General features: G+C 42.6%; 1 protein-coding gene across 1 annotated transcript in view; it reads left to right on the forward strand.

Annotated features, from left to right (window-relative positions):
• RIF1 (replication timing regulatory factor 1) overlaps positions 1 to 14,833 on the forward strand; it is a 32,629-nt gene that overhangs the window by 9,331 nt on the left and 8,465 nt on the right. Inside the window, exons 5-26 of the mRNA XM_027908312.1 lie at positions 433 to 527; positions 2,168 to 2,357; positions 2,820 to 2,912; positions 3,011 to 3,149; positions 3,966 to 4,117; positions 4,703 to 4,823; positions 5,555 to 5,728; positions 5,940 to 6,050; positions 6,304 to 6,366; positions 6,682 to 6,782; positions 7,008 to 7,094; positions 8,011 to 8,084; positions 8,207 to 8,387; positions 9,149 to 9,256; positions 9,498 to 9,647; positions 10,767 to 10,866; positions 11,757 to 12,021; positions 13,159 to 13,201; positions 13,498 to 13,700; positions 13,846 to 13,945; positions 14,263 to 14,406; positions 14,602 to 14,744. Coding sequence (XP_027764113.1) covers positions 433 to 527; positions 2,168 to 2,357; positions 2,820 to 2,912; positions 3,011 to 3,149; positions 3,966 to 4,117; positions 4,703 to 4,823; positions 5,555 to 5,728; positions 5,940 to 6,050; positions 6,304 to 6,366; positions 6,682 to 6,782; positions 7,008 to 7,094; positions 8,011 to 8,084; positions 8,207 to 8,387; positions 9,149 to 9,256; positions 9,498 to 9,647; positions 10,767 to 10,866; positions 11,757 to 12,021; positions 13,159 to 13,201; positions 13,498 to 13,700; positions 13,846 to 13,945; positions 14,263 to 14,406; positions 14,602 to 14,744 — 2,837 coding nt within the window. The remainder of the gene's footprint in view (positions 1 to 432; positions 528 to 2,167; positions 2,358 to 2,819; positions 2,913 to 3,010; positions 3,150 to 3,965; positions 4,118 to 4,702; positions 4,824 to 5,554; positions 5,729 to 5,939; positions 6,051 to 6,303; positions 6,367 to 6,681; positions 6,783 to 7,007; positions 7,095 to 8,010; positions 8,085 to 8,206; positions 8,388 to 9,148; positions 9,257 to 9,497; positions 9,648 to 10,766; positions 10,867 to 11,756; positions 12,022 to 13,158; positions 13,202 to 13,497; positions 13,701 to 13,845; positions 13,946 to 14,262; positions 14,407 to 14,601; positions 14,745 to 14,833) is intronic.

Here is a 14,833-nt window from a genome sequence, read left to right on the forward strand (position 1 = left end):
AAAACACTCGCACTCGGGCACTTTGGGTCATCTCTAAGCAGGCCTTTCCTCCTGAAGTTGTCCAAAAGGAGGTGAGTTTTTCCTCTTTTTTTTTTTTGCTGGCTTGATTTGTCAGGGAGAAGGGGCTTGTGCAGGAGCTTTTTGAATCTGAAGGTCGTTTCCCATCAGATTTCACAGCCGAAGTTCTTGGGAAAATGGAGCCAGAAATTATTGCTTCCCTCAGAGGAGAAGCTGCAATGTGAGCAATTCTGTCAGAAACCAGTAAAACAGGGAAAAATGTTCTGAATATTCCAGTTTTCTCAGAACTCTGAGCTTAAAACGAGACCTGGCCTAATCCAAACAGAGCCCTGGAAAATGGAATGTCATCATTCCGGCTCCCCGTGGAGTTACTGGCATCCAGGTGCTCACTCTGATGTTGTCTTGTTCCCTCAGGTGTCCAGTATTCTGTCCACCCTGGAAACAATCCTTACCAAAGGGGATGTGCAGTCTGTTGTGGTTGAATATGAAGCACTTAATGTCATCATACGGTGGGTGCTCCCAGTATTCAGTTGTTAAAGGAGGTGCTTCATTTGAGGGGCAAACTCGTGATAAGCAAAACCTTAATGGCACTAAATATACCAAAGAAAACATTTTTAATACTCTTTGAGTTGTCCAGTATGTTCAGGACTGTTTTCCTGCAGTTTTGACTGGGGTAGAGGTCATTTTCTTCCTGGTGGCTGGTGCAGTGGTTTGGATTTGGGATGAGAACGGTGATGATAACACGGGGATGTTTTGGGTGGTGCTGGGCAGTGTTTGCCCCCAGTCAAGGACTTGGCAGGTTCTCACCTCACCAGTGAGGGGCTGGGGGACACAAAAGGCTGGGATATTCCATGGGATGTGACATCATGCCCAGTTGTAAACTGGGAAAAGCTGGCCAGGGAGTGGAGGCAATTTTGCACTGTTTTGTGTGTCATTATAATTGCAAACAACTCCCATCATGATGCCAGGACAGTTCCTTTGCACAAATCAGGCAGCATTCAGCTGGAAGCCTCGCTTTCATTTTTAAAGGAAAGCTTGTTAGGAATCATTTCCAAAGTCTCAAGTCTTCTTCAGTTATATTTTGTTTTCAGAGCTTACCTGGCTGAGAAATCCTCCCCCATTACAGGGGGTTTATTGAAATGTGTTCCCTTGATGCTTTCCACATCTTCCTGCAGGGTTTCTCTGTCCGGGTTCCTGTTTAATTCCAAAGGTGGCTCTGTAGGACCAACACATTGTCTTGGTCAGCAGTGTTAGAATATTCAAATCAGTATTAATTTAGTTTCTATATTAGTAGATGTGTTGAGCTTGGATCTTTTAAGTACTCTCTTAAACTTTTGGCTGATTTAAACTGCAAATCCATTTTAAAGTGAGGCAGTTCTTTTAAACAGTGCTTGTCCTCTGGCTTTAATACAATTCCTTGAAAGGCAGCAGTTTTCCCTTTGGGAAGCTGCAGGAGGGATGGTTTTGACTTACCTGGGTCAAAGGGACCACTTTTTGCCAAAATTCCAGGTTTTCTAGAGACAAGCTGGTTCCTCCAGGCTGGGTTGGGTGTGTGCCAGGTCTCCCCATTTCTGAAAGCCTTGTTGGCTCGTTTGGGATGGTGTAAACACGTGGAATTGTTTGTCAGAGCTCCAGCATTGTCAGAACTCCAGCAGCTTTGGAACAGGAGGATGAAAGCAGAGCTCTGGAGGAGGGTGATGTGCATGGATGGAGTGTGAGCAGTCCTGCAGTTTAGTTTTCCAGGAGCAGGCCGGTGGTGTTGGCAGCACGCTGAGGGTGTGGGAGCTGCCTGGGCTGCTGGGAACACCCAGGGCTGGTTCCTGGGCAAGCCTTGGATTGGGCACTGATAAGGAATGTCCCTCCAGGCTCTTGTTCAGCTCCTTGGCCCCCATGGCTGTGACAGAGCAGAAGGGGCAGCTGCAAATGTCAGGCTGTTGTGCTTTGGGAGAGGTTTGTCTAAGATAGCACTGGAACTTTGCAGTTTGAAATGAAATATCCATATACAGCTGTTGGAAAATGAGGAAGTTTAGAATGCTTCCCCATAAACCATGTGTTGAATTAGAGCGTTTATTGATATTACAGAGATAATTTGGTTGCCTGAACAGTCTGCTGGAGGTTTGTAATCCCTGTCTGTGTTCTCTGGGTGCAGCCTGATGGAGCAAAGCCCAGCCCAGATGGCAGAGGAGGCTGTGAGGTGGGCGAAGCTCATCATCCCTCTGGTTGTCCACTCGGCTCACAAGGTGCAGCTGCGAGGGGCCACTGCCCTGGAGATGGGAATGCCACTGTTCCTGCAGAAACAGCAGGAGGTGGCAGCTGTCACCGAGCACCTCATGACCACAGTGAGTGGGAGTGCTGCAGGCAGCAGCAGGAGCGGCTGGGGGGGTTGGTTGGTTGCAATTTTATGTTTAATTTTATTCGCAGTCTGCATAATGGCAGCGGAACTATTGACAGCAGCTTCTTGATGACTGTGGCTTTAATGGAAAAGATTATTGTAACAGCAGTGTAAATACAGGAGCACTGTAAAAAAGCAATGTGTCTGGACAGGAATCATTAATCAGGAAAATAATCATTGATCAGGAAAATAAATGACCTTTAAGCGCCGGTCTCAACAGCATTAACTCAAAAATGCCACTAAACTTGTGTTGTCTCTGCCAGACAATTTGTTCACCAAATTCAGTGTGGCAGCAACTCATATTGTCCAGCTTCGCTTCCTCCTCCAAACAGGCATGAGGAGGTAGCTGTTAGAATATTTTAAATATATATTTCTTGTAGAAATAAATGCTGTTTCTTTCTGCCTGCAGAAGTTGATCTCTGAGCTGCAGAAATTGTTCTCCGCCAAAAACGAGACCTTCGTGCTGAAGTTGTGGCCGCTGTTCGTCAAACTGCTTGGAAAGGTGAGCGGCGAAATAACGAGCTCTGCAATCATGGATCTTCAGGAAAGGAGTTTTTAGCAGCAGTAAAATACCTTAATTCTGAACTCTTTCCTCCCCAGACTCTTCATCGTAGCGGGAGTTTCATCAACTCCCTCCTGCAGCTGGAGGAACTCGGCTTTCGGAGTGGCTCCCCAGTGGTAAAGAAAATTGCCTTCATTGCATGGAAGAGCCTCATAGATAATTTTGCTCTCAACCCAGGTAGATTTAAAACAAAAATTACCCTGAATTATTTTGCTTTGTCACTTTCCATAACTGGAATAGAATATGCACACGTAGTGTGTCTGTGGTGTACACAAACACATGGCGGGATAGACAGAAATAACATTCAAGTTGTTGGGTTTCTTTGTTGTGTTTGTTTTTTTTTTTTTCTTGTTTTGTTTTATTTTTAAGGCAAAGGGACAACTCGATTGTTTGTTCTACCTTAATTTTTCTGCTGGGACTGGTAGGAATGGAATGACATTGGATTTGTTTTGTGATGCTTTAACTGATGCAAACAGCAGTGAAATAGAGAATAAGACATTCTGCCTGTTTTGTTTTGGGCTGTGTGCATTCACTGCTTCAGGATTCTAGAGGTGTTAAGAAAGTTGCTTTAAAGGTATAACTGAGACCTGAACAAGTTGTAAGTCCAGTCTGTGTCAAAGCACAGAATATTTTGGTTTTTATCTTGTGTTCTGAAGAGAAAACTAATAGTGGGCATTCCTTAGTTTAGCTGAATTTATCTTTGCCATTTTATCGTGTTTCTTATTGTTTGTTCTGACCATTATTTCACCTAAATGAATTAAAAGTTCCTATTCTGTGAGAGGATGAAACCCCTAGCCCAGCTGGTGTTGGCTGTGCATGTCCCAGGGTGACTGTGCCAGGATTTCCAGCAGCAGCTCCTGTATTTTTTAGTTCTTCAAATTGTCATTCCTTAAATTTTAAGCTGAAAACCCCTGTTGGTTTAATTCCTTTCTTTTTCTTGCCCTGTGATTTAATTATTTGTATTGATTCAGGTACACCTTTCTGTTCTGGCAGATATCCTGTGCAGTGCTAAGAGGCTGAAGCTGCTGATGCAGCCCCTGAGCTCCATCCACGTGAGAACAGAGGCTCTGGCCCTCACCAAGCTGGAGGTCTGGTGGTATTTACTGGTGAGGCTGGGAACTCACCTGCCCTCAAACTTTGAACAGGTAACACAGCTGGGAGCAGTGCTGGTTACTCTGACATATCCCTGCCTGCTTCATCCTCCTCTAGTTTATTTGATTTATTTATATTTAGCTTATCTGGTTCTATCTTAGGAAATAGAACCAGATTTGACTTCATATTTCTGTGCTCTGTGTGTGTATCTTCTCTATAGTACCCCAGAAATCCTTGGGATTAAATGTGCCCTTGGAACTTCAAATTCCAAAAGATCTGTGGGCCCTGTGTGAAAGTCCTGGGAGCATCTCTGGAAGTGTCCAGTGACTGCACAACAGGGAGCATAAACACGTTGTGTGAGGGTTGCTTTGCCCTTTCACCAACAAAGTTTGTGCCATAGAAAATTATGGAAAGACCACAAAATATTTAGGAAGGTGGAAGGAAGAATGATCCTCTTGTTTAATTACTGGTCACGTTGTAACTGGAATGAACATAATGTTTCTATCCAACACCTGAATTTCATTAAATTAAACATCAGAATGGGAGTAAAGAGGGAGGGAAAAAGTGCACAGCAGCACTGTGTGATGTTTCTGTGTGTGTTTTACAGCCATTCTCACTGAGGTGTGATTTCTTTGCAGGTCTGTGTCCCGTTAATCCAAAGCACTCTGAGCGTGGATCCTGCTGCTGCATTCCCAGGAACCCCCTCCCGCCTCCCGGCCAACCAGAGCTTGGGCTCAGCCACCCCTGGGCAGAAAGCAGGTGATTTACACTGGGGGAAAAATGAGATTAATCCAGGCAGTGTTTAAAGGTTAACAAAAAAAAAAAAAAAAATTGTGCTGCACGTTGTGAGGACCAGTTTTAGTGTCCTGAATTGTGGTCTCTGGTTTGGAACTTAACTTTTCAGGTATTTAAATGTGTGCTTTTGATTTGAGCCCTTTTATTTCTGGAATATTTTTAGTTTTTTACTTGAATAGTGTAGGATCATGGAGTGGTTTGTGTGGGAAGGGATCTTAAAGCTCATCCATCCCCACCCCTGCCATGGGCAGGGACACCTTCCACCAGCCCAGGCTGCTCCAACCTGGCCTTGGACACTTCCAGGGATCCAGGGGCAGCCACAGCTTCTCTGGGAATTCTATCTCAGCCCCTCCCCACCCTCCCAGCCAACAATTCCTTCCCAATATCCCATCTCTCCCTGCCACATGATCATGATGGATCAATAGCTTTGGTACTTAAAATAACACGAAAGCCACACCTTGCATGGAGATTTGGATTCCCGGAATAAAGTTTGGGGTTTTGGGCAGACATTTACACTTGGAAAACGCTTGCTGATGGCTGTGATGTGAAACCCCGCTCAGCAGGAGTGTCTGGCTGTTAAAATGCCCTTTTGGCCAGTCCAAAGAATGGTTAATTGTCCTGTGAGATTTGGGTGTGTTGGATCTTCGCTTTTCTTTTGGAATGGGATCCAATGTGACTTTTCCCCCCTGCTTTAGGTCCTTACCCATTTGGGAGTCCAGCCACACCCAGGATAAACCTGAATTCCAGCTCGGCAGGGCTGGTGGTGTTCCCTTCCATCCAGCTGCTGGGCATCGAAATGCTGCTGCACTTCTTGATGGGACCAGGAGTTTTAGACTTTGCCAAGCAGAACAAACTTGTGCTCAGTTTAGGTATGTGAATTTTTGATGTATTTTGGAAGTATTTTTGCATCATCTCATTGATTTTTACTGGATTTAAAGATGCCTGTTGGGGTGAAACGCTGTGAACATTTAAAACTCTTAGCTGTCACCTTTAGGGTGTTGTGTTAAATGCTTGTTTTTAAGGCTGATATTTATCATTAAACTGCAAAATAACAGCTTTATGGGGCATTTTCTGTTGCAGAGCCTCTGCCGTCCCCACTGATCAGCAGCTCTTCTTTTTTCTGTAAGCATGCCAGCACTCTCATCAGTGCAGTGCAGGATGGCTTCATTGCAGTTGGAAAAGAAGTTCCTGGTAAGAATTTAATGGTGCGCTTTCATTATTTTCTGCAAGATCAAGTGTGAGAAGAGAAACATGAGAAACAAGCACTTTGTGTGCAATATCCTGATGTTACATTAAACAGAACTGGCCTGACTTGGAAAACTAAAGTAATTTTTAGCTTAGATCAAAGTCTGTCTTTGAACACAATTTGTATTTCACCTGCAGTTTATTTATTGTTTTCATTTTTTATTGCACGCTGAATAAAAACATTCTTGCTGCCTTGCAGATTGTATGCTGAATGTTATATGGAAGGACATAAATGGATATGTAAAAACAGCAATTGAATCAGGTAAGAAGTGTCATGTTTTCTCAGTTTGTTATTGCTGACCAGTTAAAGGTTATATGAGGTTTAAAACTAGACCATAAGTTGTTGCTTCCTTGCTGGTGAAGTTTAGGTTTAGTCTTCATCAGTAATTGGGGGTTTTTTAAAGCAATTTAAGAAAAAATTTAAAAATTACCTATCTGAATCCCTCAAGTATTTGGTATATTTTCACAAATATACACAGATTTTTGGGGTCTTGTAGTACATTAATATAAAGTTTTATTGATGGTCAGAGGGAACATTGCTTGGTCCTGCTCTAACTGGAAATATTCTTTCTTCCAGGAAATAAGAAAGAGAAGCAAGGGTCAGAAATTCTGACTATGCTGCTCCAGGCCTTAAAAAACACTGTGAGGTCGAGCTCTCTTCCTGTGCAGAAAATCCTGGTAAGGAATTCTTTGCTTTAACAGTGATTTCCAGATTTATCAGCACAGTTGAGTCCATGGTTCTCCTGCCAGAACCTTCTGCTTCAAAAGACACTTACCTGATACGTTTATTTTGTTCTTTTCACTAAAGGGAACCAATCTTGCTTTTATTTGTGCTGTTACTTAAAATATTTGCACCCTGAGAAAAATATATTTACCTGTATTTCCTTCTTTCCCCCTCCTTAGTCCCTCATTGATATCACTGTTAAGGAGTTGCCTCCAAAAGTGTTGGGATCTCCAGCTTACCAGGTTGCTGATATGGATCTTTTAAATGTAAGTCTGACTTTATTCCAGAATTTTCTTGTTGCTGAAAGGCATTAGGAGGTCATAGTTGTACTTCATGAGCCCCAGATCTGTGTTATTCCATGTTCCAGAATGCAGATAGGTTTTTTTCCAACTCTCACTTCTGAGGAGTAATTTAACAAGTCTGGAGATAAGGATCGATAGGTACTGGAAGTAATAATGGAAAAGGGATTTTTCAGGCTCAGGGCATGATTTAAAATACAGATTTTAGGCACTTTGCAAGGAGACTGAATAGTTGAAAGGTATTTAAAGGCTTTTAGAACTGGTTGACCATCAGGTTTTCTACATCCACCAGTGGAGAGAAGGCAACTTTTTATTTTGCAGCAGTGGCAATAGAGGTTTTTAGCCCCAAATTTACTTTATTAGCCAGGCATGGAATTGATCTGGAGGTTTGGAAAAGCAGATAAATATCTGAGACCAGGCCTGAGTATAACAAGGGTAAGCAAATGCTGAACTCAGCACAGTAGGGTAAAGCTTGGTCTGCTTAACAGCTCAGCTCCCAAAATTCCTCCCAGCTCTTTACCACAAGTACTTTATTTACATTTTCTGACTTGGCTTACAAGAGTCAGAACTTGCTTAGGGTGGTTGAAGTGAAATGCATTTTGTTAATTCTCTGACGGGATCAAACCTGAGATAACTTGTGACAGATTTTACCAGAAGTTGTCCCAAAGGTCTCTTGCTGCGTCCTTGAACTGAACAAATCCCAGGATCTGGCAGCAGCTCAGCTTCCCAGCTTTCATTTTTATTTGGAATTGTTAGAACTGACAATTTTGGACAACTTTTAATAATTTCTGCCTTAAATATAGCATGCAGGTACAGATGTGAGGCAGCCATTTCATCTGAGCAGTGTTTGTGGTGTTTTGACCTCTTCCATTTCTCTTCCAAGGGAACACCAGCTTTGTTCCTAATCCAGCTGCTTTTCCATAACAACCTCCTGGAATGCTGTGTAACAGATGAGAGGTAGGTGCTGGTGGTTGCTCATGTCAGACTTCCCTTAGAAGACTTCACAGAAGTGTTTGTTTGGTTTTTTTTTTTCCTGAAAAAATAATCTTCAAAAAGACCTGTTGAACTTCCTCCCCCAGATTCTTTGTGATTCTGGAAACACTTGTGGGTTGTGCCCTGTCTGGCCCCACATCTCCCCTGGCTTTCAGTGAGTCTGTGATCAGTGTCATCAACCAGAGCTCCAAGCAGGTGGAGAACAAGGAGCATCTCTGGAGGATGTGGAGCATTGTTGTGAATCCACTGACAGAATGGATTAATCAGGTACGGGGGCTTTGGGTTCTCTTCCCCACCCCAAAACCCCCCAGGAAAACCTCCTGCTGATCGTTTATCTTCATCCACAGGGGGCTTTACAGTGATGAGTGCCATGGTCAGGATGGTTGGGAGTGCTCTTCTCCTCTTCTTAAGTTTATAAACACATTCATGGATGTGAATGAATTAATTAATCCTCATGTAGTCGTTGGACCTAAAAATCTTAGAATTTATGAACAGAACTTTAGGTGCTCTGACTGTTTACAAGGCAATGTGGTGAAAGGACACAGGGAATGGCTTCCCAGTGCCAGAGGGCAGGGTTAGATGGGATATTGGGAAGGAATTGCTGGCTGGGAGGGTGGGGAGGGACTAAGATGGAATTCCCAGAGGAGCTGTGGCTGCCCCTGGATCCCTGGAAGTGTCCAAGGCCAGGCTGGAGCAGCCTGGGCTGGTGGAAGGTGTCCCTGCCCACGACAGGGAGTGGGATGGGATGAACTTTAAGGTCCCTTCCCACCCAAACTGTGATTCTAAGTAGGTTGTTGTCATCAACACCGAAGACAGGTTGTTTTTATTCTTGGAATTACAAACAGTGCTTTTTACTGCTTTTTCAATAGCAGCCTGAGCTCTTTCAAGAGCAGAACAGCTAATTTCAGACTGCCACTGGCTGCTGAGCTTGCACAGACCTCATGTCCAAGTCATTGTACCAGGAACAGCCTTATTTGTCACCTCAGTTTTGCAGCTCCAATAACCCCAAAACTTCTTTCTCGTTGCAGACCAACGAAGTGAACCAGGGGGATGCCCTGGAACACAACTTCAGTGCTGTGTACAGTGCATTGCTGCTGCCAGTGTCACACATCTTCCCCACTCAGGGCTTTCCCCAGGTAACACTGAGCACACAACACCAATCAAATTAACGGGTTGGTTGGTGAAAACTCCTGACAATCTACGGGGGGGATCGGCCACCGACACCTGTGGACGTTGCACTGCTGGGCGTGGGGTTTCAAACTCCCAACAGTTAAAACTTAAAAACCCTCAAGAGCCCCGTGGGTTTGACAGAAGAACAAAACTCATCCCCTGTGCCCAGAGCTGGAGTTGGTGAGGTTTTTGTCTGTGTTTTTGCAGCCCAGCATGAGGTCGCTGCTGCGCTCGTGGGCCGAGCTGTACCGCGCCTTCGCCCGCTGTGCCGCCCTGGTGGCCACGGCCGAGGACAACGTGTGCTGTGAGGAGCTGGGTGCCAAGGTGCTGGCTGGGCTCCAAGGTGAAGCTCCAGCAGTGAGTATAAACCTGGCAGGCTGCACTCTCTAAACACGCTCCAGCGGGTTTAGGTGGAAAGCAGGGGTGAGACCCCCGGGGGAAACTCGGATTTGGGCTTGGTTTTGCGTGGAAGGAAATAGTTGGGAAGTTGGTAAAGAAATGGGTTGAGAGAAGGGAGTAAAAATAACTATAAACGTTAAATATTAACATTTATTAATTAGTTATTAAATTAGTTATTAGTAAATGTTGAAATAGCAGTCAAGCAGTCTTTAAATTGGTCTCCTACCTGATTAATTTATAATGGTTTAGTGAGTGTCACCATGCTGTTGAAATAAACTTCAACTGGCAAATACCACAAACCCAGGCATTTTAAATAGGAAGGAGGGAAGGTTTAACTTGCTGCTGGTTAATTCCTGGTACCTTCAGCCTTGTTTAGTAAAATTTAAAGACTTGACTTGTAAAGCTTTTGAAAGAAGAGACCCCCACCATAAGGGGAGGTGGAGGGTCTGGGTGTGAACATCAGCTGTGGAAGATAAACCCCTTTGTGCCTGAAGTTCATTCTTTTAAAAAAATACTGTGGCAGAAACAAATGAGAAGAAAATATGGAATTTGAAAACCTGGGATTTAGAGGTTTGCATCATCACAACTTGCCTTGGATGCTGCTGATGATAAACCTCAATGCCCAAAATCAATACTTAATAAACAAGCCAAACTGAAACAATTTAGAAGTTCGGTGTGCAAGTTATATTGAAACTTTGTTTTAGTCCAGAATACCAATGTTCCTTGCAAAGCAGAAGATTTAGAATACTTTGAAGATTTTTTTTGATGGTTTGTGAGGGGTAAAAATCTTGAACCTTAATTCTTCTGATCCATCTTCAATCTGACACCTCCTTAGATCTGCTTTGCTGTTTGCACAGTGCATTTGCTTATGCTTTATTTGTATAGAATGGGAAGACTCATCATCATGTGTAAATGTATTTATAGTGTCATTTTATCTGAGTCTGCTAATACAGAGCAATTTCCCCACCTTTAAATTAAATTCTGTTGCATTTCTGTCCTGAATGAGCAGAGCGTGTTCTCCTGTCCCTGTTTCTCTGCTGGTGATTCCTGTTGCTGATGGTTTCTGTTGCTCCTCAGATGTTTCCCATGATGGAAGGACTCACCCACGTTGTGTCAGTCATGGTTGACTGCATCAACTTTGCTCCATATGGTACCAAATACCAGCCAAAAACCAGATGTAAGGAAAGCCTTCAACACTGGGGGGTTCTGTGTAAAATTAGTGTTGCTGTGGGTGCAGAAGTGACAGCTGTGAATCAGTGATGTGAATGTGATGCATGTGCTGCCTGACCTCAGAAGGGATTGGCAAAGATCATAAAAGGAATTAAAATGATCACCTAATCAACCTGATTGACTCTTCAGACCTTTATTTGTCGAGCAGTTCCCGCACAGCCTGACAATACACAGCTGAGATGGCTATAAATATATTATATCAATATAAATTGAGGCCACTTCTTTGTGGGTCCCTTCCAAGTCCAAATGTTCTGTGGAATTCCCTGAAAAACTGAAGAAATAATTCACAAACCAACACAACTGGTATAAAATGGAAGCATTTCTAATTTCTCTGCCCCACAGGGATTTGTTAAAGCAGTGAGATGCTGTGTGGGAATGGAATGCTTTAGTTGGAACTGGTGATGAGAAGAAACGTGATGTAAACTTCACTAATATGGAATTATTATTATAGATATAGATGTGTGTGTGTGCATAATTATATTATAAATAAATAAACTAATATAAATTTATATTTGCCCTCCTCACCTGTTCCAAACTTTATGTGTATCCACTGGTATCTGTAGAGTGGTTGTTGTCTATTTCCAAGTAGACAATAAATTGACAATCATAATAAGAGGAACAGGAAATCATAAATAAGAGGAATAGGAATCAGTAGATACATGATAAAAATGAAAATGTGTTTGTTCTGTCAGGGCTGGTTTTAAACTGTTTGAATGTAGATGCAGTTTGGGAATCCAAGTTCTGCTGAATGTTCAATCAAAGACTGAATGTTCAAGATGTGTTTTGCTGTAGAGCCTGTTTATTAAGGAAAATTATTGACTTATTTTCTGATTTTAGCTCCACAGACACCTTCAGATTGGTCCAAGAAGAAGAAGGAGCCCCTGGGCAAAGTTGCCTCTCTGTTCAAGCTGCTGGTGACGTTGCTGGACTCGTTCCACCTGCTCAGCCCCCAGGAAAGCTGCTCAGAAACTCTGCTCTCCGTGGGGCCCTCGCTCCTGGCTGCCCTCCACACCATCATCAGCCACATCTCCCTGCCCTCACTGCTGGCCACCACCCTGGCCACCTTTGCCAAACCCCTGGCGGGGTTTTATGAACAGACCAGGTGAGTGTTTGGAGAGTGGGTGGGAAATTGGGCTGGTTTTTACCGGGGAAATGGTGTGTGTGCTCCTGGAGCGGGGCAGGAGGCCACTCAGGGGCTCTCAGCTCTTCCCAAAACTTGGTGTTGAAAAACTTCAGTCTTGGAAGCGTTGGCATCTCTGCAAGGCTCAGGTCTTTGCTTTCCACCCCCTGTTGATTTTCACTGATAATTAACAATTATTTGTTAATTGTAAATTATTGTAAATTATTTTTAAAATTATTTAAATTAAATGTGTAAATTATTTTTAAAATAATTTTTAAAACATTAAAAATTATTTAAATTAATTATGTTTATTTATAATAAATATATTATTTATATTAATTATTTTAAAATATTTGAAAACTTTGAAAAATAATTGTTAATTGTAAATAATTGTAAATTATTTTAAAAATTATTTAAATTAAATATGTAAATTATTTTAAAATAATTTTAAAATATTAAAAATTATTTAAATTATGTGTATTTATAATAAATATATTATTTATATTAATTATTTTAAAATATTTGAAAACTTTTAAAAATAATTGTTAATTGTAAATAATTAACAATTATTTGTTAATTATCATTTGTTTTTTCTAGTGGGCAGGAACGGCAGAAAATTTTGCAGGAGTTAAGTCACAGTGAGCTGTACACTCAGATCCTGGAGGTTTTTAAGCAGAAACAAATACTGGGAAAGACTTTACTTGTGTTTTTTCTCTTTATGTGGCTTTGCTGCTTTATTCTTTAATTGGCATAGGCTTTATTTGGCATAGATGTTATTACAACGTGCAGCAGGGCTGCCTAAAATTCACCTTAAAACTCATCAGAAATCCCCATTCCAGAGGCAAAAACCCCTTTGTTCCTGTGTAAGGATGAGTTGGACTCACCTCTCTCCATCTCCCACCTCATCAGCCTTTGAGCATTGTCTTTTTTTATAATTATTCAGGAAAAAAAGGAGAAGTTGGATGTATTTTTGAAGGAAGACAAAATATCCTATACCAAATTACATATACTCTGTACTAGACAGTAAAAACTACTGTGGCAAAGCTTGAAGGTATTAGATGTTACATCTTTATGCTAAATGAGGCAGCAAAATCCAACCTTTTCTGGTTGTTTTGGCAGGCTCCCCGAGGTGCCCAAAGTCTACAGCAACCTCAACAACAAGGTAAATGTGCTGGAGAAATAGCTGGGGGAAATGTGGGCCACCAGAGCTTTGCCATTCCTCCTGTTTTAAATAAGTTAAAAATGTAATAAAGGTGGAGATTTAATATTTAAATGATGTGTTTATTGCTGAGGGGAGGAGCTGAAAGCTGTTAGACTCTTTGTGTGGGGTTTGAAGTTGTTCATTCAGGCTGTACAGTTACATGGGATAATAATGTTTTCAGTGGGGTTTTAATTCAGATATTGCACGTATTATTTCAGTGTTTAAGTGAAAACTCCCTTGTTTCTTCTGGCCCTCAGCTTGAGAAGCTGCTGGCAGAGATCCTGCAGTGTCTGCAGTCCCACTGCACGGGCTCCTACGACAGTGAGATGCTGGAGCAGCTCTGCCCTCTGCTCTGTGCAGGGTTCCAGCACAGGAGCAAACAGCTCAGGAACCAGTGTGCCCAGTTCTGGAACTGCACCTTTGCCAAGACTGCCTCACTCACGTACCCTGAGCAGTTAAAGTAAGAGATTTTTCATGTTTGCGTCTCCAGAGGAAGAGATTTGGGGTTATGTGCAAATATGTCCCGTTTTTGGGGGGATCTGCTGCTTCTGCTGTAACCCCTTTCTCCCCCTCCAGAAGTTTAAAATGCTTATTTTGTTGAGCAGATCTGTGTTAAGCCAAGCCAAAAAGAAAGTTCCTCTCCTGCTGCCTGGCTTTGAGAGCGTTGAGATGGGTGAAGAATGCAGTGGGCCCTTCTCTGACACGGTAAATACCTTGTTGAGCCCTGTGGGGGCTTCCTGGGAATCCCTCAGGAGGTCAGTTGTGGTTTTTACTGTGATTGGCCTGCACTGGCTTCGTGTTTGGAATGTTAAACTGTGCTGGGTAAGCACTGTCAAAAGGCTGAGCTGGTTCTAAACATTTTATGCCTTTTAAAGCTTCTCTGAATAATTAATTTAAGTTGTGCTCTGTGTAATTTGGAGGGAAATGGGAGTGTGGGACGGTTCAGTTGTAGAAACTGATACATCTCAGGGTGGGTTTGTGAGCTTGGAGTTTCTTCATACAGTGTATTTTTATTGGAATAGATGGAGAACTCCCAGCTGGATGCAAAGATCAGTGGGATGGAAGTGAAGCTGGGTCAGAAACGAGGTTCCATGTTGGCACACGTGAGTGACCAGAAGACTGAGGGAAAAGACAAGTCCAGCAATGTGCACGTAACACCTGCAAAGGTAAAGTGTCCCCAGAGAGGGCTGAGAGAATCACACACCCCATCCTGCAGCAGAACATCCACTCTGCTGCTGCAAATCCCCAGGGACAAATAATAAAATAATGAGTTTTGTGGCTCTTGTGTTCCTGAGGAACTCCTTATTTGCAGTTCCTGTTTCTAACCCAGCATTTGGGTTTTTTTTTTTTCCTCTCTGCAGTTAAAACTGGAATTTTCATCTTCAAAGACTCCAAGTGAGATACTTCTGGAAGAGGAGAAATCAGCTGATTTTGTCTTTATTCCTCCAGAAACAAAAGCAAGAGTATTGACAGAGCATCAGAAAGAAGTGCTGAGGTCAAAGAGGTCTGGCATTTATTGTGTTTTCATGTGAATTGTCATTACACTGAGTATCTCACACTGAATTAACTTCAGCTCCTGTATCTCAAACTGCT

Source organism: Empidonax traillii, unplaced genomic scaffold (genome assembly GCF_003031625.1).
Source record: "Empidonax traillii isolate 1590-97213 ecotype Southwest subspecies unplaced genomic scaffold, ASM303162v1 scaffold1677:size138040, whole genome shotgun sequence".
Taxonomy (NCBI): Eukaryota; Metazoa; Chordata; class Aves; order Passeriformes; family Tyrannidae; genus Empidonax; species Empidonax traillii.